The 23,676-nt window shown below is 48.3% G+C and overlaps 1 protein-coding gene across 3 annotated transcripts; it reads right to left on the reverse strand.

Moving 5' to 3' along the window:
* Positions 1 to 459: 459 nt before the first annotated feature.
* Positions 460 to 18,471, reverse strand: PMVK (phosphomevalonate kinase). 3 transcript variants are annotated; one of them, XM_060088057.1, is made up of 6 exons: positions 18,198 to 18,471; positions 15,951 to 16,014; positions 13,144 to 13,296; positions 10,431 to 10,560; positions 9,209 to 9,361; positions 460 to 478 (listed from the first exon to the last, which is right to left on the reverse strand). In XM_060088057.1, exons 1-5 carry the CDS (start codon positions 18,290 to 18,292, stop codon positions 9,225 to 9,227), a joined length of 579 nt encoding a protein of 192 aa, XP_059944040.1. In that variant the 5' UTR covers positions 18,293 to 18,471; the 3' UTR covers positions 460 to 478; positions 9,209 to 9,224. The 3 variants fall into 3 exon arrangements, with proteins under 3 accessions (XP_059944040.1, XP_059944030.1, XP_059944049.1); XM_060088047.1 differs by lacking the exon at positions 460 to 478 and having other exon boundaries at positions 8,841 to 9,361; positions 18,198 to 18,469; XM_060088066.1 differs by lacking the exons at positions 460 to 478; positions 18,198 to 18,471 and having other exon boundaries at positions 8,841 to 9,361; positions 13,144 to 13,177; positions 15,951 to 16,003.
* Between the last annotated feature and the right edge of the window lie 5,205 nt (positions 18,472 to 23,676).

A 23,676-nucleotide genomic window follows, 5' to 3' on the forward strand; every position in this document is an offset into this window, starting at 1 on the left:
TTCCTCATCTGTAAGTGAAGGATCTGAAGCTAGATCACTGAGTTCCACTACAGTACTTGCTTTCTATGATGTCACATATCTGGGTGACTCCCCAGAAAACCTAACAGTCCCTAACACAGACCTTCCACAGGCCCTGAAACTGGTTATCATTTAAGACAAAAACCAAGCAGGAGGGACTTCCCTGGCGGTCCAGTGGTTAAGACGTTACCTTCCAATGCAGGGGGTGCGGGTTCAATTCCTGGTCGGGGAGCTAAGATCCCACATGCCTCACGGCCAAAAAACCAAAACATAAAACAGAAGCAATATTGTAACAAATTCAATAAAGACTTTAAAAATGGTGCACATCAAAAAAAAAAAACCCACCACCAAAGCAGGAGGCAGGCAGCAGGTCCATCTCTCACCTCCTGGGGGAGCCCTCATCGCCCTCAGCTTGGGCTCCTGAGGAACTCAGCTTTGACTGGACACTCCCTGGATGCACCTGGAAGAAATAGGTTAAAACTCTAAACTGTAAAGAGGAGCGCATCACTTCACTCAGCTGTCAGACAATGAGGCACCATCCAGATCCTGAATTAGGCCATGAAAGTGACAGCTGCTCATCCCCATATAATAAAAATTGCAAACCTCCTTGTCACCTGTTCATCAGGTCACAAGTGAACATGACAAAGGCCATCAAACGTCACAGCTTGGTTGCCAGCAGGGACGTCCTGGGCCAAGAACAGGTCCTTGGGTCCTTCCAGGCAGCTCACCTCAACACCAGCAAACAGAAGACTGGGCAAAACACATATCTCTCCAGCCCCTCATGGTGCTGGCAGTGAGCTCCAGACAGAGACCAAACCCAGGAATAGACAGGAAAGCTTTGCCACCTTGGAGAAGTCCCTTAGTCTCTGAGGATAAGAGTAATAATTGGACTGATGCAAGGGATAAAATATACAACACATGTGCTGTATAAACAGCAAAAAAGCCACCCAGACAAACTGGGTAATGGTGGAAAAACAAAAAGAGGTGTAGAATTTTCATGGTGATGTACTGGAGCAAGCTTGCAAGAGCTAATTTTTAAATGTTCAGGAATTTTGCTAGCCAGTTGACATGACGTTAGTAGCTTGAAATCAGCCATAGCAGGAGTATTTACATCACAGAAATGGTCAAATGGGGTCTTTCTTCCCCTCAGAGAGCCAATTTTTCAACATTTACCAGCACACCACTGTTTATAAATAAGAGTAATGCAACAGGAGTCAGTGAGTTGTTGCTTCAGACACACTCTCCATAACTTTATATGTCCAAACGAACATTGACGAATTCAAGATAGTAAGCTTGGGAGGTCATATTCTCTCCTAACATTTAAAAAGCTTTTCCATTTCCGCAAACATTTATTAAGACCTACTACATGCCAGGCACCAGACAAAGATTCAAAAAACAAACAAACAAAAAAACCTTTCCTGAATTGCTCACAGAGTGATGGAGCAGTGAGAAAGCACACACTACGAGACACTCAGGGAGTGCAGTGGTCCAACCCTTAGTTGTGAAGGTCCAAGTGAAAGCCACTGAAAGGGCACTGCAGGCAGAGGGAATGGCATATCCAAAGGCACAGAGGCATGGACAATAAGACAACTTTTAAAAATTCCTCTCTAGAACTGGCCTTGAGGAAGTTTTAGAGTTGTTCCACTATAGGCATTATTTATTCTAGCCAAAAAGTGCATCTCTCACCTCACTCCCCTCAGCAGAATTTAGCACCAGATTTCATTTGGCTGTTTCCAAAACCCAAATATGCTTTCAGAGAGTGAGAATTTGTCATCCCTGAGACCAACTCCTCAAACCAGAGGGGAGCTCCCCAAGACGTTGAGAGAGGCAACATCTGTCAAGGGGACTTCACGTCGCAGCAGGCACTTGGATGTATGAAACCATTTAAATTTCCATCTCATTTCTCCATAACACTTTATAGGGAACAATGAGCGCCAACTTTTTTCTCTTGAAACATGTCCACATTCTGCCTTGGAGAATGCCAGAATTTGAATTTTAAAAATGAAGGCCAAAAAAAAAAAAAAATCCAAAGCATCCAGACAGAAAAAGAAGGTTATCTTCAAAGGAACAAAACTCAAGGTGACCTCAGACTCTGCAATATCAAACACAAGCAGAGAGTGGAACCAGGTCACGAATCCTAAGCCAGCCAAGTCATTGTCCACGTGTAGAGGCAACAGAATGTCATTCTCTCTTTCATAGGGGTTCAGAAAATTATATCACCCACATGCCCTTTTTGAAAAAAGCATTTGAAGACACATCAACTGTCTCGAGAGAAATTAAAATACAAAATTCAAACATGGGGAAGTTGAGGTATCATTAAAGAATTGAAAGTGAGCAGTAGACCAGTTAAGTCTAAAAAATAAATTATCGTTGGGGAATTCCCTGGTGGCCCAGTAGTTAGGACTCCACACTTTCAGTGCCGTGGCCCAGGTTCAATCCCTGGTGGGGAACTAAGACTGGCAAGCTACATGGCATGGCCAATAAATAAATAAATAAATAATAAATAATTGTGAATGTGTTTTAAAATTGGATGTTAGCTATTTATATGAAATTCCAGAATAGGCAAAATTAATCTATGGTGAAAGAAATCAAAATAATAGTTGTTTCTGGGAGGACAGAGGTTGACTGGGAAGGGTTAAAAAGAAACCTAGAGTGATGGAAATGTCTCTATCTTATAAAGGAGTTTTGTTCCGCAGGTGTGCACATTTGTCAAACTTGCTGAATTGTACACTTAAGATCAGTACATTTCACTGTATGTAATGATGTCAATAAAAATGAATATCTTAATATTGAGTTTTCTAATCTATGAATATGGTATAATCTCTGTTTTTTAGGTCTTCTTTAATTCCTCTCAGCAATGTTTTATAGATTTCAGTGTACAGGTTTGGCATGTCTTTTATCAGATTTATCTCTATTCCATGTTTTTATGCTATTTTTTTTAAAGGTTTACTTTTTTTTGTAAATTTATTTATTTATTTTTGGCTGTGTTGGCTCTTCGTTGCTGCACAAGGGCTTTCTCTAGTTGAGGTGAGCAGGGGCTACTATTCATTGTGGTGCGCGGGCTTCTCATTGCAGTGGCTTCTTTTGTTGTTGCAGAGCACAGGCTCTAGGCACGTGGGCTTCAGCAGTTGTGGCACACGGGCTTCAGTGGTTGTGGCTCGTGGGCTCCAGAGCGCAGGCTCAGCAGTTGTGGTGCATGAGCTTAGTTGCTCCAGGGCATGTGGGATCCTCCCAGACTAGGGCCCGAACCCATGTCCCCTGCATTGGCAGGCGGATTCTTAACCACTGTGCCACCAGGGGAGCCCCAATTGATTTTTATGTATTGATCTTATATCCTGAAATCTTGTTGAACTCACTTATCAGTTCTAGTAGTTTTTTTGGAGATTCCATCAAATTTTCTATTAAATGATCATGTCATATATGAATAAACACAGTTTTACTTCTTCGGTCCCAATCTGGATGCCTTCTATTTCTTTTTCTTGTCTTATTGCACTGACCAGAACCTCCAATATGATGTTGAATAGGTGATAAGAGTGGACAACCCTGCCTCATTCCCAGTCTTAGAGTGAAAGCATTTAGTATTTCACTATAAAGTGTGCTGTTAGCTATAGGACTTTTGTAGATGTTCTTTTTCAGGTAGAGGATCTTCCATTCTATTCCTAGTTTGTTGAGAGATTTTATCAAAACTGAACATAGGATTTGTAACAAATTAATCATTAGAGAAATGCAAATAAAATGCTAATGAGGTACCACTATATGCCTACTAGAATAGGTAAAATTAAAAAGACTGACCATACCAAGTATTGGTGAGGATATGAAGCAAATGGAACTCTCATTCGGTACTGGTGGACATGTAGTACAACCAATTTGGAAAACAGTTTGGCAGTTCCTTAAAAAGTTAAGAAGGTATCTACCCAAGAGAAATGAAAATACATGTCCACACAAAAACTTGTACATAAATGTTCATAGCTGCCTTTATTTGTCATATCCAAACACTGGAAACAACCCAAACATCCGGCAGGTCAATGGACAGACAATGGTGATATATTCATACCACACACCAGCAATAAAAAGAAATGAACTATTGACATGAACCTGCAATAATGTAGATGGATCTCAAATAATTATGCTAAGTGAAAGAAATCAGACCAAAAAAAAATGTATACTGTATGACTCATTTATACAAAATTATTGAAAATGCAAACTAATCTATAGAGACAGAAGGCAAACCAGTGGCTGCCTGGGGACAGGGGTTGGGAGAGGCAAGAGAAGGAGACATGGTGAAGCTTTTGAGGGTGATGGATATGTTCATTGTGATTATGATACTGGTTTCATGGATATATATCAATACAAATGTCAAAACTTATCAAATTGTACACTTTAAATATGTGCAGTTATTACATGCCAACTACGCCTCAACTCAGCAGTTTAGAAGTGGAATAATAAAATTTTTAAGAGAATGTTAGTGATACAAATAATTATTAAAAGAACATATAGGGACCTCCCTGGTGGCGCACTGGTTAAGAATCCACCTGCCAATGCAGGGGACACGGGTTAGAGCCCTGGTCTGGGAAGATCTCTCATGCCATGGAGCAACTAAGCCCGTGAGCCACAACTACTAAAACCTGTGGGCCTAGAGCCCGTGCTCCACAACAAGAGAAGCCACCACAATGAGAAGCCCACGCACCGCAACGAAGAGTAGCCCCTGCTCGCCGCAACTAGAGAAAGCCTGTGTGCAGCGAAGAAGACCCGACACAGCCATAAATAAATAAATAAATATATATATATATATATTTTTTTTAATCTTATAAAAAATATAAGAACATATACATAATATTAAAAAATAAGAGCTATACTCCGAGATCATAACCACAGACAAAATGTCTTGAACAAAAAGCAGCTAAAGCTCTCATCAAAACATAGGGTATCATAAGTCAGGGTTATTACTGATTTTGATATTTAGAGAAATATCAGTTTGGGATTTTTTTTTAAGTGTAGAAAAACTTCAAGTCCATCAGAAGTGACTGGTTAGCCACTGGGGCCTCCCATGTTAAGAGGCATCAGTGCCAACTTGTCAAAGGGTGGGGAGTGGACCCGCTGGCTTCCCAAGTCACATCCTGTGACTCTTCCAAATACCCAGAGCCAGGAACCAGCTCAGTACCCCTACCAAGGGCATATGAGAGCCACCTCCCCTTCTCTGCTTCATCCCTGCCTCCTTGATATTTAAGGAAGGAGATAGATAGATAGATCTGATATATCTGAAGGAAAGGAAATAACTATCTCAAAGACATATCTGCACCCCCATGTTCATTGTAGCATTATTTACAATAGCCAAGATATGGAAACAACCTAATTGTTCATCAGTGGACAAATGGATCAAGAAAGTGTGATATATATACACAGAATGGAATATTATTCAACCAGAAAAAAAAAGGAGGGAAACCCTGACTTTGGCAACAACATGGATGAACTTTGAGGGCATTATGCTAAGTGAAATAATTCAGACAAAGAAAGACAAATACTGCATGATCTCACTTATATATGGAATTTTAAAAAGCTGAACTCATAGAAACAAAAGTAAAATGGTGGTTGCCAAGGGCTAGGAGCGGGAGAAATGCAGAGATGTTGGCTAGAGGTTACAAACTTCCAGTTATGAGATGAATAAGTTCTGGGGATCTAATGTACCACATAGTCACTGTACTTAGCGATACTGTATTATATACCTGGAGGTTGCATTTAGTTCTCACCACCACCCAAAAAAATGGCAGTTATGTGAAGTGACGGAGGTGTTAACTACCCTTATTCTGTGGTAATCATTTCATAATATATACATGTATCAAAATATCATGTTGGGGGGCTTCCCTGGTGGTGCAGTGGTTGAGACTCTGCCTGCCAATGCAGAGGACACGGGTTCGAGCCCTGCTCTGGGAGGATTCCACGTGCCGCGGAGCAACTAGGCCTGTGGGCCACAATTTTTGGGCCTGCGCGCCACAATTTTTGGGCCTGCGCGTCTGGAGCCTGTACTCCGCAACAGGAGGGGCCACGATAGTCGGAGGCCCGCGCACCGCGATGAAGAGTGGCCCCCGCTTGCCACGGCTGGAGAAAGCCCTCGCACAGAAACAAAGACCCAACACAGCCATAAATAAATAAATAAATAAAAGTACCTATTTAAAAAAAAAAATCATGTTGGGGCTCCCTGGTGGCGCAGTGGTTGAGAGTCCGCCTGCCGATGCAGGGGACACGGGTTTGTGCCCCAGTCCAGGAAGATCCCACATGCCACGGAGCGGCTGGGCCCGTGAGCCATGGCTGCTGAGTCTGCTCGTCCGGCGCCTGTGCTCCGCAGCGGGAGAGGCCACAGCAGTGAGAGCCCCGCGGACCGCAAAAAATATATATATATATATCATGTGATATCATATCACCTTAAACTTATACAATATTATATGTCAATTATGTCAATTATAGCTCAATAAAGCTAGGAAGAAAAAAAAAAAACATATCTGTGATCTCTCGGTCTGGTACCACACGGAGGGGGAAATGACCTCACAAAGAGCCTCGGCTGTCAACGCTGAGAAGAGCCCCGAGGAGGCGGAGTCTCTGCGTTGGAAAGGACCCCAGTGGCCTCCAAGCCAGTCCTGGCTCAATGCCAGCGGGGAGCAGAGGTACCAGGCCCCAGGGGCTGGGTCAGAGCCTCCAGGTGAAGATGAGGAAACATGTACAGCATGATCACCACCTGATTCCAGCGTGACTCCTACAGTCCTGCCTCACCGTGCATCCAATCACATCCGTTTTCTGAGTGCCCACTGTGGGCCTACAACTCTGGGAGGCAGGGCTACAACTACAAGACAGACACGCCCCAACCATCAGGGAGTTTACCTTCCAGTGAGAATCCCAGAGAGAAGACGCGTAATAGGGGCGGGGCGGGGACGCAGCCCTTAGCTCGCGCCTGTTAGTGCGAGACCCTGAGCGCCGCGGTTAGTGGCCCCGCCCCACCAACAGTCGGCCTGGCAGTGGTCCTTGTGTCAGAGAGTGCGGTAAAAGGCGGGTCACAGCCTTCTCCCCGGGGCCCTCCAGGCCTTCTGGCCTCGGGGCCTGCGGATGAGCTGGGCGCCCAGCGACAGGCTGAAGTCTGTGTCCTGCAGAGCTCACGCCCGCTCCATGGCCGCCCACTGGCTGGGCCCAGGCCTTGAGGCTGCAGTGAACCTCTCCCCCATCCCCGCCTCTGCGACCCTAATGGCAGCAGCAGTCTACATGGCTCGTAGTCTGCGTGACCTGGCCCCGCCGTTTGGGTGGCCTGAGGAGCCTGAGGGCCAGTTGGGTCCTTGGGCACCTGGCTCCCTCAGTGATGATGGCTGGGCAGGGTCTGGGGACCTGGCCCTGAGGGTGCTGCAAGCTGAGATCTGCCTCTTCAGCCGGGCCTGGGCACTGGCGGTAAGACCCAGACTAGGTGCTTAACCAACGCTCCCGGCAGGGTACCTGACCTCTGCAGGGACCCCCTCCTCTTAGCCAGGACCTGGACCTCAGAGAGTAAAAGTTGAGCCTTTGGGACCTTGCCCTTTCTGGTTAGAACAGAGAATAACATTTGTTTTGGTGGAGGATTACAGGAACATCGTGACCTGACCGTGACCTGACCTCAAGAACAAAGGATCTGATACCAAAGAAGTTTGCAACAACTAACCACAGCCCTCCCTCACCTTTCCTATAAAAGGGCTTTGCTGAAAGCTTGAGGGGAGTTCAGCGTTTTTAAGACATGAGCCACCTGTCTCCTTGCACGGCCCTGCAATAAACCTTTCTCTGCTCCAAACTCTGAGGTTTTAGTATTGTTTGGCCTCACTACACATCGGGCACACAGACTTCCCTACAGTAGCAGACACAGGGAGGGCAGGTTAACAGAACCTGGGGGCTGATTAGCCGGGGGTCAGGGGACATGGAGTAGTCCATGATGACTGTCAAGCTTTCAGGCCTGGTTAACTGAAGAGCCAGGGAACTAGCATCAGGAAGAGGTGATGTAGGGAGGAGACGTGGGCAGGAATATGTAGAGTTCAGTTTGGGTCACGGTGAAACTGATGGAATTTCTTTGGTTGTCCCCTTATCAGTGAGAACCCACAGGATTTGTAGGAGAACAAAGCCAGGGCCAGAGAGTTGGCGGGTTCAGGCTAGGCCTGAGGACGGCCAGGAGCCACAGGTCTTTGCACCGTACCCCAAAGGCACGTGGCCGAGGGGCCTGGTCAGGAGTCAGGCAGCCTGTGTCCTGGCCGGAGCACAAATACATACTAACCCTCCACCCTGGGCAAGTTGTTCACTTCTCTGAGTCCTTGGCATCTGCTAAATGCAGATGAAAATGCCCTCCTTGAATATTTCACAGGGTGGCTGTGAAGAATCTGGAAGAAATTTAGAAATTGTATAAGGCTATATAAATAAAAGGGGTCAAGTCCAAGGCCTTCTACGGGAAAGCTGAGGTTTATGGTGACTTGCCCAGGGCCAAACAATGGTTACCAGGTGCCATCAAGCTCTGGTGCCTCTGCCCCTCTATGATACCCCAGTCCCTCTGGGTACTTGCTGGTGGCACTTTCTGTGGAATGCTGAGCCTCTCTTGGGGCCATCCCAGAAGATAAGACCCTCAGACTCCAATCCTGCCTCAGACACATACAAGCCTTTACCCACTTGGCCCGGATCAAGGTCAGCCTCTGCAGGATATGTTCCCGCCCAGCTGGGAGGCAGAGCAGAAACCCACAGCCACCAGGACAACCCAGGCCCTACGGAGCCACACAGGCTGGGTTGTCATCTGGGAAATGAGAGATGTCCAGCTCTGAGCAGGTGCTCCAAGAAGGTTTATTAGTATCCACACTGGGGATCCCCAGGCTCTTGACGAGAACAAGAGGCTGAAAGCATCCAGACGGGGAAGCAAGGCCACCACAGGCTGACAGGTCTGGCGCCCATGGAGGTGGTGATGCTTCTGCTTCAAGCACAGCCAACTCACACCCCTCTGCCCTTTAAGTCTCCTTGTAAAGAGGTAGGGCTGTCCTTTCCGCAAAGAAATGAGGTCCCTGGTGGTTTCTTAACTTGTCTGACATCTACCAGCCCCCAGAAACCTTGACCCAGGCCCTCTGTCTGCTCCCCCAACCTCGGCCAGCATCGGCAACCACATGTTCGGCCCAGGGAGCCCACCCTCACCCTGGCAGCCCCCACTCACTCCTAGAACCTGCCAGCTAAAGCCTGGAGCGGACAAATTCTATCAGCTGCTCCAGCTGCTCCTCCAGGCGCTGCTCATCTCCGTGGTTCTCAATGACCCAATCGAAGGCCCCGATGTTGTCCAGGCCACATTCTGACTCAGCATCATCCACCCCTGCAGAGGAGGTATGGCGAGGTCAGGCCCCATCCCTCCTGACAAACACCAGGCATCGGGCATTGTGGCCTGCTGACCCCACATGGAGCCACCCTCTCTCGCACTCCCCTCGGTCCCTCCGGAACCAAGCTCCACTTACCCCAGAGGGCACTTCCCCACCCCATGAAACACCAGGATAGCAGGTTCAGCAGTCCACAGCCACCTGAGCCCCACAGAGGGTCCCGCTGACTTAAGTCTTCACTTGTCACTGCCATCTCAAACCACAGACAACCCAAATGGCCATTTTGTTTTCATTTTATGTGAAGCTGGTTGTGTCCATTTCTATCCCTGTATCTGTGATTCAGTTCTCTTGGAAGGCAGGGTGTGCCATTCTCACCTGACAATGAGAATGGTAATAAGAGCATCTACCTGGTGGGTTTGCTGCTACTATAAAGTGAGATAATGTTTAAAGGGCTTAGCATGGGCCTGGCCAGAGTGAGTGCCCAGGAGGTGAGCAGCCATTAGGAAGGGTCGTACCCACTGATCTGAACTTCCCCGAGTCACAATGACCTAGGGCAGGGAAGACATATGAGCTATGCCTCTGAACTGCCACAGAGTAGGTCCTGGGCTGGCACCAGTAAGGCTGCCTAGTAGAGCTTCCTCTTCCCCCTCCCCCTACTCTGTTAATCAAACAGGAGTGAAGTTGGTCAGGCCCACCCTCTGACCCACTGTCAGTCCCCCCACCAGGCTGGAAAGCAAAGGTGAAGGACCAGGGGAATGGGTCCCAGCCAGACCTCCAGAAGCCCACTGGCCTGGAGAAGGCAGCCCAGGTAAGGATACCAGGCCAAGGTCACAGGGCAACCTTCATCCCCAAGGATACCATCCTCTACCCAACTCCACTTTTTAATCTGGAGGTGCTCCTGAGCCCCAGGCCTCAGACTCCTTTTTATAATCCCCTGCTCACTCCCCACATCCTGCCAGGGAGACAGCGGAAGACCAGACCAAGAGCCCAGGAGTGGGTGGCCTGGTCTACAGGTGGGGCGGCTGGCCTGCGTGCCGAGCCTTGGGGTAGAGGTTGTGAGCAGCTCACCTGGTGTGAACACCCAGCCCCGCTGCTGTCGGCTCTGCTCTGTGGCCACCACGCGGACCGTCTGCGTCACAGCCCCATAGGCCTCCCGAAACCACTGGATGTCAGACACCCTCCGTGTGTCACTCACCAGCTGCAGGGAAAGGACACAAACAAGTGACCAACAGGGGCATGGTGCAGGGAGCAACAGGACAAGGCACTGGGGGTAAGGGAGAAAGAGGGGAAGGCCCAGACCCAGTCCAAATAAACAGGAGCATGGACTACAAAACCCAGAAAAGTGTAGCCCCATTCCCCATTATTACCCAGCCAGCTGGGACGGACATCCCCTCCTCCCTCCAGGCAGCCCTTTCCTGACTGCTGCAGTCTGCAGCCCGATATGCCCACACTGTATTCTACGGTCATGTCAGTCATCGCTGAGCTGAAGAAGAGGCCTCAAGCTTTGAAGTCAGATCAGCCAGTCCAATGCACTCATTTGACAGATGAGCAAACTGGGGCCAGAAACAAAGATACCCTAATCGGTCCCTGCCCCCAGCACCTTTTAAAATGTAAATGTGATTCCTGTCAGTCCCTTGCCCTAAATCTCTCAAAGGTTTCCCATAATTCTAATACAATCCAAAGCTCTCACCCCAACTTACAAGGACCTATAAGATCTGGCACCTATTTCCCATCATTTACCCTTCATTCATTCTGCTGCAGCCAACTGAAAACCTTGCTGTTTCTTAAACATACCAACCAGGTCTCCTCCTCAGGGCCTTTGCACATCCTACTTCCTCTGCCGAGATAATCATGAGGGAGGCTCCCTTGCTTCATGGAGGTTTCTGCTCAAATATCACCTCCTCGGAGAGGCTGTCCCTACCATCCTTCCTGGCTCTCTTCCTGTCCCTTTCAATTCTTATATGCTTTTTATTTTTCTCTGAGCACTAAGTATTCATGAAACCGTCACTATTTATCTGTTTGTGTGTTTATTGCCTGATCTGCACTCTGTAGAGTCAGCTCCATGAGGGGAAGGACTTTGTCTCCATTCACTGCTCTATCCCTGGCCCTTAGCACCCTCTGACACATAAGGAGCACTCAGGAGCACACGGTCAATGAACGAATGAATAAGCGAATAAAGAGGTCAGCTGTTTTTGTCCATGCTGTGGACATGTTCATTCACCCAGCTCTTAAACAAGTACTATGTCAAACACCTACTGTGTGCCGGGCACTGTGCTAGGCACTGGGGATAGAGTGGTGAGCACAACAGACCTGGTGCTTGCCCTCAGGATGCTCACTGTCTGGTGGGAGAGACAGACTCTAAAGATGCAGCTTCACTAATTACCATGTAATCACAGCGCGTATCAACAAGCATCTCGACCTTACCACTGTGAAACTGAACTCCTGATTTTCTCCCCAGACCTGTTCCTCCACACCATCCCTGTCTCAGAAAATCACAACTCCATCTGTCTAGCTACTCTGAACAAAACCCTTGGATTTGTCTCCCAGAGCCATCATATCGGGAAATCCTATTGGTTCTATCCTCAAAATCTGTGCAGAATCCTCCCCTTCTCTCCACTCTACCACCACCCCGAGCCGAGCCACGGCCATTTTGCTGTCTTGTGGAAAGATCCTCTGCCTGGCCTCTCTGCTTCCATTCTTGACCTCCCGCAGCAGCCAGGGAGAGCTTTGTAAACCTTAGAGCAGACCATGCCTCTCCTCTGCTCCAAACCCTCCAGTGAGTCCCCATCTCACTCAAGAGAAACCCCAGGCTCTTCCAGAGAATCTTCATGATCTGACCTCACCTCCTGCCACTCTCCCTTCACCCACAAAAACCCATTTGGGTCACTCCCTTACTTCCTTCAGGTCCTGCTCAAATGTCATCACATCAATGAGACCTTCCCTGATACTCTTAATAAAGCAGCAACCCAGCCCTCCTCAGAGTCCTGGCCTGCTTTATTTTGTCCCTTAGTATTTATCTCCACCTGACATATTCTATATTTTTTTAGGGCCTAACTCCCTCTGCCCCCAGCTATAATGTAAGTACCCTGAGAGCAGGGACTTCATCAGATTTTCACATGATGTATCCCCAAATCACCTGGAACCAGTCCTGCTACAAGAAGATACTACTGGCTGCCAGAATGAATGAGGAAGGAAAAGGGTAATAAGGTGCTATGGGAGCACCTGACCAGGAGCGCCAGTTAAGACCTGGGCATCAGGGAAGTCTTCCCTGTGGAGGTGCCATGGGAGCTGAGCTGGAGCTAACCAGGTGAAGAGGGAAAGCAAGGGCAGTCCGGGCAGGCAGAAGGACACGGGCAAAGGCCTTGATTCCAGAAGGGGTTTGATTTATTTGAGGAACAGAGAGAAGGCCAGTGTTGCTGCGGCTTAAGGAGTAAGGAGGCTAAAAGGGCAGCAGGAGCCAATCATTCAAGGCCCAGAAGTTCACATTACAGATTTTGATTTTGTCCATCAAAACAGTGGAACAAAGGGTTCTAAACATGACTTGGTTGATGTTTTTAAAAGGTCACTCTGGCTGCTGTGTGATGCATGGATCACAAGGAACAAGAGCCAAAGCAGGCACCAGTGTGAGGGCTACTACGACTGTCTGGGTGAGAGACAGCAGGAGTTTGGACCAGGGGAGTGGCCGTGGGAAGAGAGAAATGGACACATGTGAGATATGTCTGGGGAGAGGCAGACGGCTGGGGAGACAGATTTTCCTTATGCTGCCATAGAGCCCACTTACCCAGACGGGCTGGGAGACGCCCTCCACGATCTTCCTGCAGAAGAAGCCTGGGTCGGCCTGGCGCTTCTCCTCCCCCCAGCGGATCATGTCCCTCCGAAAGGGCTCCTTGTAGGTGCTGGCATCCAGGAGTCTCTGGAAGTCTAAGCCGTGCTCCTGCCCAACGCACATTCTGTTTATGCCACCACCCTCTCAACCTCGCTTAGGTCTTCCCTAAAACAGAGGGAGGGCCACCCCTCCCCTCACCTGCCTTCCCTGAGGGCTGCCGCAAGGACTCGTGAGGTTGCTGCCAGGCCAGAGGCCTGCAGGGGAAAGGGCCCTAGCAACTAAGAACTCCCAAACACTGGCAGATGGAAGAAACACCTTGGGATAATCCAGAGATTGTTTCAGTTTGTCTTTAAATGTGTGATGCGGTTTTCTCTTTTGCAACGGTTTTACCTTCCCAATCATTTCTGGCTTAAACTAAACCTGAAATTAGTTTACCTCCCTTGGGCACAGGCTTAGTCTTCAACTAAAGTGGGAAATCTGAAAACATCACATTCTGTGTCCTTCCACAACCCCTCTGGCATCGTTTGTCCCCATCCCAAAGCCCAGGAGACTTAGCTTCCCTGTCTCTCTCCCCTTCCCCTCACCCCCTTCCTCATCCCCAAATTCCTGCCACCTTTGCTGCATCAGCATCACTACATTTGGCTTTGTGCACTCCTGGACCCCTGGAGCAGGAGGGGCTATTCTGACTACCCTAGGGAACCCCTTCCAGACCCAGCCTTCCCTTCTCCAGGGACACTGACAAGCAGGAGGGGCCATCCAGAGGGCCCCAGGATGGGAGGGGGTCTGAAAAACATCACTCAGTTCAGGTTTCAGCTCCCCTGGCATTCACTGCAGCAAGACCCTCTCCCGAAAGACTCAGTTTCTTCATGTACAAACTGAAGGGGCCGTGACCCAGCAAGTCAAATCACCTACCTGCACCCTATTCCACAGTGGGGCCGGCAGCCATCTCCCATTTATAAACTATAAACTAGTTTGCCATGTACTTTTTTTTTTTTTTTTTTGGCTGCTTTCTCTAGTTGCGGCGAGCAGGGGCTTCTCTTCGTTGCGGTGCACGGGCTCTAGGCTCACGGGCTTCAGTAGTTGTGGCACGTGGGCTCTAGAACACAGGCTCAGTAGCTGTTGCACACGGGCTTAGTTGCTCCGCGGCATGTGGGATCTTCCCGGATCAGGACTCGAACCCGTGTCTCCTGCATTGGCAGGTGGATTCTTAACCACTGCTCCACGAGGGAAGCCCCGCCATGTACTCTTTACCACAGGGGGAGATTAGCCACCAGGAGCATTATGGTCTGCTTGTCAATTATATTCCCCATTGCAACTTAAAAAAATCAATGCATTAACATTTCATTTTGAATTTGTTTTCAAATGGGAGTAATGGATGAAGCGGTGCTGGACTTAAAAACAGCAGGCGCAGGCTGGCCTATCCATCTCCTACTGGGGTTTTAGAAATGCAAACTCCTGCCCACTCACCCTACCCCACCCTCCAGCCTGGCTCACTGGTCTGGAGTGGGGCCTAATTTGGGAAGTTGGGAAGCAGATCAGTGGTTTTCAAACTGCTCCTCTGAGCCCTGGGGTTTGGAGGTGCCCAAGACCCACTGGGGAAGGCTGAGTGCCTCCGCTCCACTCAGAGTCACTCCCAGTCTATCTACTGGATACAAGGAATTTCTGCATCCAATTTCATTTGGGAAAGGTTCCCACTAAAAAAAAAAAAGAAAATTGAAAACCACTGAATCTGTTATTCCCAGGATCCCCCAGGCTGCCACCCTATGAATGGGTCTGTTTAGGTGGTGGGAGAAGACCCGATGGTTCAGGAGAATGCTTCCCATGGAGATGGGGCCGTCATATGGAAGGAGGGGACAAATTCATTTTGTGTGGACCCAGAAGTTCAGTCTCAGGCCAACTGACCAAGGGGCCATGAGCACAAGTCCCTGGAAGGGTGCACCTAGAGGTCAAGGACAGAAATGTAAGCGAAGATCAGGCTCTTCATTGTGTGGGGAGCTAATCCCAACCTCCAGGCTCCCTTTCTGAAGTCTAAGATCCTGAGAGTTCCTACTTATTTTTTGCAGTCCTATTTTTTTTTAATCTACATGGTTCAAAATTCAAAAGATAAACATCGTTTACAGTGAAAAATCTCTCTCCCTCCCCTATTCCCCAGCCATGTAGGTCCCTTCCCTGGAGGCAGCCAATGGTCCAGTCTCTTATGTATCCTGCCCAGGCTTTTACACATCCCAAGCGCCTAGAACGGTGCTGAATGCACCCCATAAATATTGGTTGAATGGCTAAGTATATGAGCAAATATATTTACAATTTTCCCCATTTTTATACAAATGCAGCATTCTCTATACACTGTTCTACATCTTGCTTTTTTCATGTGATTAAATTTCTAAGGGGAGAATTCCAAGGGTGGTTGCTGGCCAGCTTTAATGGGGGGAGGGGGGTGATGTGTGTCATATTTTGTGAATAAGGGGACAGACCCTTACCAATAACATGGCATCATAGCTGCCAACTCACGTCTACAGCCTTTTCTGGACACACTTTCCTGAACATGCTCTAGGGAGGTGGCCTGAAGTGAGTAAGGCCAATGGGAAAGAAACTTAAACAGAAAATGCCCCCAAAAGGTCCACCTATAGAAAGCGGAGAGCCGTCTGCCACCCTCCCAAAAGGAGTCAGAGAGACGCTGCTAGTGATTCAAGCAACAGCACAGCAACCAAAGCTCAGGAGCTGGCTTCTTCCAACCCACCAGATGCCACAGAACCACCACCTACCTGAGCATACTGCTCCTTGAGTGGACCGGAGAGCCGGAGGACAGCACACACATCAGCTCCAAGTCTGTGAGACAGGGAGATCCGAACCCCGTTAACCTAAAGCTTCCAGGCCCCAGAAGAGTGAAGCACCATTTCTGCTACTGGCATCTATATAACTTTGTCAGGTCTCAACTTCCCTGATTTCCTCATCTGTAAAATGGGGATAACAGTTTCTTTTCTGTCTCCCACAGGATTATTATGAAATTCGAATGTGAAAGAGCCCTGAAACTAACAGGGAAAACAAATAAAAGCATAATTACAGTGTGAACATCCTGGCAATATTCTGGCTGGATTCAGTTACTGCTGGGCCCCTGAACTAGTTCTCTCACAGCCAGGGATATCTCAGTCTCAAGTGACTTGGTCACCACACATAAATAACTCATTCATTCAGTTGTTCAATTTACTCAACCAACCATTTGTTGGGTTCTATATTTGGATCCAGGTGACACGAATGTGAATAAGATACATGATTTCTGCCCTGACGTTGCCCTGACCTTGACCTTACAGATTCACTTAAACACTGACATGGTGAGATAGATGTTCTTATTTCCATGTTTCAGATGAGAAACTGAGGTTGAGTGAGGAAAACTGACTCACCCAAAGCACCGTTGCAAGTAACAAAGCCAATGTGGGTAAAATAAATATAAAAGCCAACATTTAGTTCCTATGCCTTTACTAAATGCCAAGAATTGTTCCAAGCCCTTCATGTGCATTATCTCATTTAACCCTTACAATCACCCTATTATTATCTCCATCTCACAGATGACAAAACTTTCTCATGAGAAACTTGTACAGGCTTCCCTGGTGGAGCAGTGGTTAAGAATCCGCCTGCCAATGCAGGGGACACAGGTTCGAGCCCTGGTCCGGGAAGATCCCACACGCTGGGGAGCAACTAAGCCCCATGCGCCACAACTACTGAACCTGCGCTCTAGAGCCCATGTGCCACAACTACTGAGCCCGAGTGCCACAGCTACTGAAGCCTGTGCCTAGAGCCCGTGCTCTGCAACCAGAGAAGCCACCGCAATGAGAAGCCTGTGCACCGCAACGGAGAGTAGCCCCCCGCTCGCCACAACTAGAGAAAGCCCGTGCGCAGCAACAAAGACCCAACACTGCCAAAAATAAATAAATAAATTATTTATTTATTTATTTATTAAAAAAGAAAAGAAACTTGTACAAGATCACAATCGAATAAGTGGTTGAGTCAGGATTCGAACCCCAGCAGTCTAATTCCAGAGCCTGTGCTTCTGATCACGAATTGATTTATGTGTTGGGTGGTAAGAAGAAATGTTACTTAGGAAAAGGTGGCGGATACTTAGTGGTGAAAGATTAGGGCGGCAAATTCTGCCCTGGGCTTTTCTGCAACCTCTTAGAACCCCCATGGTGCCCCAAAGCAGCCTCCTGTTACCCTCACCACACTGGCCTTCAAGAGGAGAGGAGCCCCACTCCACGTTCTCAGGCTTCTGTGCTCTCCTAGCCCAACAAAAATGCTCCCACACAGAACACCTTGCTTTGGAAGAAAACCTGAGCAAAAGGTATTATTAGGAGAAGCAGTGAGGTAAAGCAAAAAGAACCCATTCCTTGGAGCTAGGCTAAAGCTGAATTTGAGTTCTGGATCTACTGATTACTTTGTGTTTCTGGCAAGTTTGGGTTTGGGTTTTTGTTTGTTTTTAACTTTTCAGAGTCTCAGTTTCTTCATCTGTGAAATGGAGATACTGATTAATAATACCACGCAGTACCTAACAACACTATGTGACACACAATAAAAGCTCAGTAAACCGCAGCGATTAGGTGGTGTGTTGGGCAAGGATTCGTCTTTGAAGTCTGATACAACTGAGGTGTGGTCTGAGGCAAATCCTTTATCTGTGACACAGTTTCCTTTTCTGTAACCATCACCTCGCAACACTGTCTGGAGGATTAAGAATAATGTATAAAAAGTGCCGTGGTAGTAACTGTTACTAATGCTTCTTGGAGAGACCTACAGCTTACAGTCTTAGGAGAGGTGGCCGCCTGGTTCTTTGAGGTGGGCGTGTGCAGACTGCTGTTTTACGTGACGGTGACAGTCCTTCACTTCTCGCCGCCCAGCGCTCCTTCTGCCCTGCAACCCGAGGACCTCAACTCCAAAGCTCACTCCATCACACCCCAACAGACCCCTCGTGTCACGTGATTCGGGATCTCCCCTGTCCTCCCCCTTCCCCGCCCCGCGGACACCTGCTCTGCAGCGCCTCGGTCACGAAGTCCTTCCCGGATTTCCTCTTCCCGCTGAACAGCAGCACCAGCCGCGGGGCGCCTCCCAGCGGAGCCATGGGGCCGCCACCCTTTGAGATCCCTAAAACTGACACTTTTCCCTACCCCTTAAATCAGGCCACCGGGCCCAGAATGGACGCGGCCACTCGGTGGAGTGGCAACAAGGAGGGGTTCCGCCCCCGTCTTCTTCATGGCCGTGGAGAGGACTGTCAGCCCGCAACACGTGCTTCCGTGACTTTAAATTAAAGCCTGCACAAATGGATTATGGAGAGAAAGAAGGTTAATTCTTAGGGCAGCCTTCTAGCCTAAAGAAGCTCCCCTACCAGAACTCATTTGGAACCGTCCAAACCGCCCAGACTCTGACGTCACGGTCCCGCCTTCTTAGCCGACACGCGTGACACGTGGCGGGGCGGGAATGGACGCAACTATTTTCCTCCGAGGGGGGGTGACGTCTTAAAGTTTCCTAAGTGAACCTCACATTGCCTTCCACTCAACCCTACAAACATGAAAAAAAAAAGAATAAACGTGTTCATGTTGAGAAAGTTGTCAAAACTGCCTGTTTATCCGTGCATTTTCATGCATGTGCTAAAGCAAATCCGTATATGCCCCACAGGGAAAATAGGCCTTTCTGCATATGAAATGAGGCGAGGACTCGAGGGGTGTGTCTGTGACGTCATGCTGGGGAGGAGCTTAGACAAACGCGTTATATTATCGTTAAACGGGTTTTATAACTGGAGAAGCCACTACAGTTCGACCCTTTAAGCCCAGCGAGAAGATTCACATCGCTTTTCTAGCCGCAGCCTCCTCTCCAAAGGTTTTCTGAAGCGAGAGAGCTTGGAATGACATCAATAGAATAGGTTGAAAAGGGGCTTTGAAGCCACCCCTGGACGAGATTACCTAGTTGGGTTTTTTTTTTTTTTGGTTTTTGTTTTTTGGTTGTTTGTTTGTTTGTTGAGATTACCTAGTTTTATCTGGAGTCCGGCTGTCAGCCAGGAGTTCAAGGGGCAAAAATAAGTGGTGGTGATCTGCCCCTTCCCTGAATTCCCACTTCTGCCCACAGCAGCTGACAGCTAGTCCCAGTTAAGTAAGTGGAGTCATCTTTAGCTATGACTCGCTGCCCTGTATCTCTCTGAGCTTGTCAAAACAGAGCCTGCAACCCATGACTGCCTCCATTTTACAAGCTATCATATCAAGATAAGTGAGGTTTTCTTTGGAAAAAACCATTAATTCTCTGAATATTGAAAAGATGGCACAGGAGAAGCTAAGGAAAGTAGAATGGTCAATGGTCAGGTGCACAAAGAATGGACTTCGGGAAGGTCTTTTTTCTTGTAAGCAACTCTGAAAGCACTCTGTACATATCCATGCACTTAGAAGGCAGCATGGAGTTGTAATCCCGGCTCTGACACTTCACAGGAATGTAGCCACCTCACAGGGTTACAATAAGAAGGAAATGAGGGGAAAAATGATAAAGTACAATAAAAATGCTTTGTATGTTTTCAAGTGTCATCCAAATATGGAGTTATTTATTCTGAGCATTGTGTGATTTCAAAGTTTATACTCCAACACAGGATCAGATTTCCCGGCTCACCTTCAACAAGCCTTTATTTGGGACTCCACTGAAAACACCAATCCCACCTCTGCCAGCAGAGACTAAAAAGGATTAACTGCACTCACACTCCTTCTTCCCTGAGTCATCACTAAGAAGTCAGAACTCCCAGAGTCTCTTCCCTCACCTGACCAAACTACACCCCACCCCTTCCCCACACCCCTCCTAGAATAAAGCCCCCTGGAATTCCCAGTGATCAGAAAACATCACCCACACCCCAGCCTCTTCTCAGTAGCTCTCTCCTGCTCCCTGCCTCAACTGAACCTCACTGTCCCCTATTACCCTCCCATGGGAGGCCTCTTATTCTCCCCCAGCCCTCAGACCTCAGCATACAGAAACTTGGTATCTGTCGTCTCCCTCCCGCCCCATTTCAGCTTCCAGACCATTCTTCCTCTGCTTCTTGGAAAACTCTGGCTTCTCTAAGACTCATACCACCTGGCTGAGCTACCCTTTTCCCCTCTTCAGTGTTGACAACCACCAATCCTGATGGTCGTTCTCATGTACTGAGATTCAGCCACTGGCGCCTTGTCTTCTTTTCCACCCGGTTCCCATCGTCATTCTCAGTGATTTCACTATCCGAGTGGTCAGCCCATCCAACACCCTGACAGCTCAAAGCCTTGACCTCAGATGTCCAAAGGCTTTTTCTTCCTCTCCTCCTCAGACACCAGCTCCCATGGACACACCCTGGGCCCTGTCATCACCAGAAACCATTCAACCTGCAAATTCACACACCCATCCACCCTACCCTCCAAGGTCACTTGCTCAAGCACTCCCCAGAGGAGTGCTTCCCTCCTAGGGCCCATGAAACTCTTCATATGCTATATAACATCTGCTCCTCCTTCCTTCCACAACCAAAGGGAAAATCAAATAAGAGAATATATGTGGAAAGCTTTCCTGATCTGTACAGGACTGCACAAATGTGAGGCACTATTTTTAGGGTAGAACAGGCTGGTCTAAAGGCCAGGCTGCTGCAGAGGGTGAGGCAGGAAAGGGGGAAGGAGCAGGAGTGTCTGACAGGAGCGGAGACCACCCAGGAAGGGAGCAACCAGATTTCTTGGGGACTGAGATTGGAAGCCAGAGATGCCGGACATTGCTGCCCGATGAGGGTTCCAGAAGATGACACTTGAGGAAGCCAGTGCTGGCCCCCGAAAACAGAGAAGTACCCCCAGAACTCAGGAATACAGTTACCTCTGAGAGTCACCCCTCACTAAAGGGGCAGACCATTTAAAGAGAGGTTTGCCTCACTGACCCAGAAGACAGCTTAGAAGGAAGCCCTGTTTGAAGGAAGCCTGCTCACTGTATTAACACACCCAGAGACAGGATGAGCCTGCAGGGGAGCAGCTCATACAGCTCTGCAGAGCCTAAAAGAGGGATGAGCTGGGCTTGTCAGTGCCCCTCCAACCCTGCCCAGGCAGAGGGAACCCTGAGCAGGAGGTACCAAGGTCTGCCCCTCCAGGGCAAGCCTGTCCCACAGTGGAACCAGACGCCATCCTGGCTCAGCAACACCACCAATTACTCTTGCTTCAGCTCCATGCTCTGGTTCCAGTTTATCTTCCCATGGTCGTTGTCCAACTGACCCAAGCATTCCCCTCTGCTGGCGTGATCAGTGCAAATGTGACTTGTGAATCAGTCCTCATGTGTTTGACGATCACTGCTTCAGGGGCAATGGAGCCTGGCAGATGAAGGACAGAATGTGGTGGGGTTGTGAGGAAGTAGTACAACAGGGAAAGAAAAGAGGGGGAGTCTGAGTCTATGAGAAGCTGATGGAGAGAAGTCCATTCATTCATTCATTCAACATGTATTTAAATGTCTAAAACGTGCCAGGTACTGCTAGAGATGCAACAGTAAACCAGACAGAGCCTACTCTCAGCATTTATTCTCATGGGAGACAGGCAATTTCAAGACAGCTTAAAAAGGGAGCATGAGGGACTTCCCTGGTGGCGCAATGGTTAAGAATCTGCCTGCCAATGCAGGGGACATGGGTTCGAGCCCTGGTCTGGGAAGATCCCACATGCCGCGGAGCAACTAAGCCCATGCGCCACAACTACTGAGCCTGCACTCTAGAGCCTGCGAGCCACAACTACTGAGCCCACATGCTGCAACTACTGAAGCCCGCGCGCCTACAGTGCGTGCTCCGCCACAAGAGAAGCCACCAAGATGAGAAGCCTGTGCACTGCAACGAAGAGTAGCCCCCGCTCGCCACAACTAGAGAAAGCCCACACGCAGCAACGAAGACCCAACGCAGCCAAAAATAAACAAATAAATTTATTTTTTTAAAAAAAGGGGAGCATGAGAGGGACTTCCCTGGCGGTCCAGCGGTTAAGACTCCGCCTTTCCAATGCAGGGCGTGCAGGTTCGAGCCCTTGTCTAGGAACTAAGATCCCACATACTGCTCGGCATGGCCAAAAAAAAAAAAAAAAAATGGGGCATGAGAGCCTTCATCCCAGAATTGGAGAGGGAAAATTGATATAAATTACCACTTGCAGGATGCTCTGGTATAAACTGGAAATGGCTCTATGCATCCTCATAGATGGTGTTCCCTCTGCCTGAAACACCCTTCCCATCTTTTTGCCGTGAAACAAACTCCGACTTGTACTTTAACACTTAGCTTGTCTTCCCTCCTTCAGTGAGCCTTCCCTGACCTCCCATCCCATCTGACGTAGATGCCTGTTTTCTATGCTCCTGATTGATATACCCTATGCTCACCCCTACATAGCAATTTACACTACATCGTAACTGTCAATTTACTCACTTCTCTCCCCTCAGATAGCTAATAGTTAATATTTATTGAGCCTTTACTATGTGCCAGACCTTTTCTCAATCATATGACATAAACAATACCATCCCTACTTAAAAATGAGGCAACCGAAGCTCATTATAACTAAGAGATTTGCCCAGGCATTCACCAAATAGATTGCTGTACATTGCCCCCAACCCTGGGATCCCACACCAAAGAGAAGGGGCAAAACAACTTCCAAACAAACAACTGAAGAATCTGACACTTAGGGTCCCACTCCTCTCATGAACCCCCTCCTCCAAATTCTTTAAGTACCCAGTGAGGATGAAGCCAGAGAAAATATAAGGTATGGTCAGCTCTCACTTTGTCCCGTTCTCTAGCTTTAAGAAATGCATCAGGCAGAAGATGTCCCTGGAGGTGAGAGGCTGCTTGCTCAAGGGGATGCCAGGGGAGCAACCAACCTCCCACCAGACAGTGTGACCCCTCCAGCAGACCAATGGAAAGTTGGATTCTCCTGTTCAGTCCTTGGTCTACAAATTATTTCCATCACTGTAAGGTAGAGATTTTGCCTTCATTTTTATGGCTAAGGAAACTGAGGCACAATTCAATGAATATTGTACAGCCAAGATAAAATCTGAGCAATCTGTAAATTAATATATAGAAAAACAGGGGCTTCCCTGGTGGCGCAGTGGCTAAGAATCCGCCTGCCAGCTCAGGGGACATAGGTTCAAGCCCTGGTCTGGGAAGATCCCACATGCCGCGGAGCAACTAAGCCAGCACTCCACAACTACTGAGCCTGCACTCTAGAGCCTGTGAGCCACAACTACTGAGCCCGTGAGCCACAACTACTTAGCCCATGTGCCACAACTACTGAAGCCCGCGCACCTAGAGCCCATGCTCTGTAACAAGAGAAGCCATGCAATGAGAAGCCCGCGCACCACAACGGAGAGTAGCCCCCGCTCGCCACAACTAGAGAAAGCTTGCGCACAACAACGAAGACCCAATGCAACCAAAAATAAATAAATATATTTTAAAAAAATAATAATAAATTGATTAAAAAAAGAAATTATTAAATATATATATAGAGAGAAAAACATGCC

The sequence above is a fragment of the Mesoplodon densirostris genome, chromosome 2, assembly GCF_025265405.1.
Source record: "Mesoplodon densirostris isolate mMesDen1 chromosome 2, mMesDen1 primary haplotype, whole genome shotgun sequence".
Taxonomy (NCBI): Eukaryota; Metazoa; Chordata; class Mammalia; order Artiodactyla; family Ziphiidae; genus Mesoplodon; species Mesoplodon densirostris.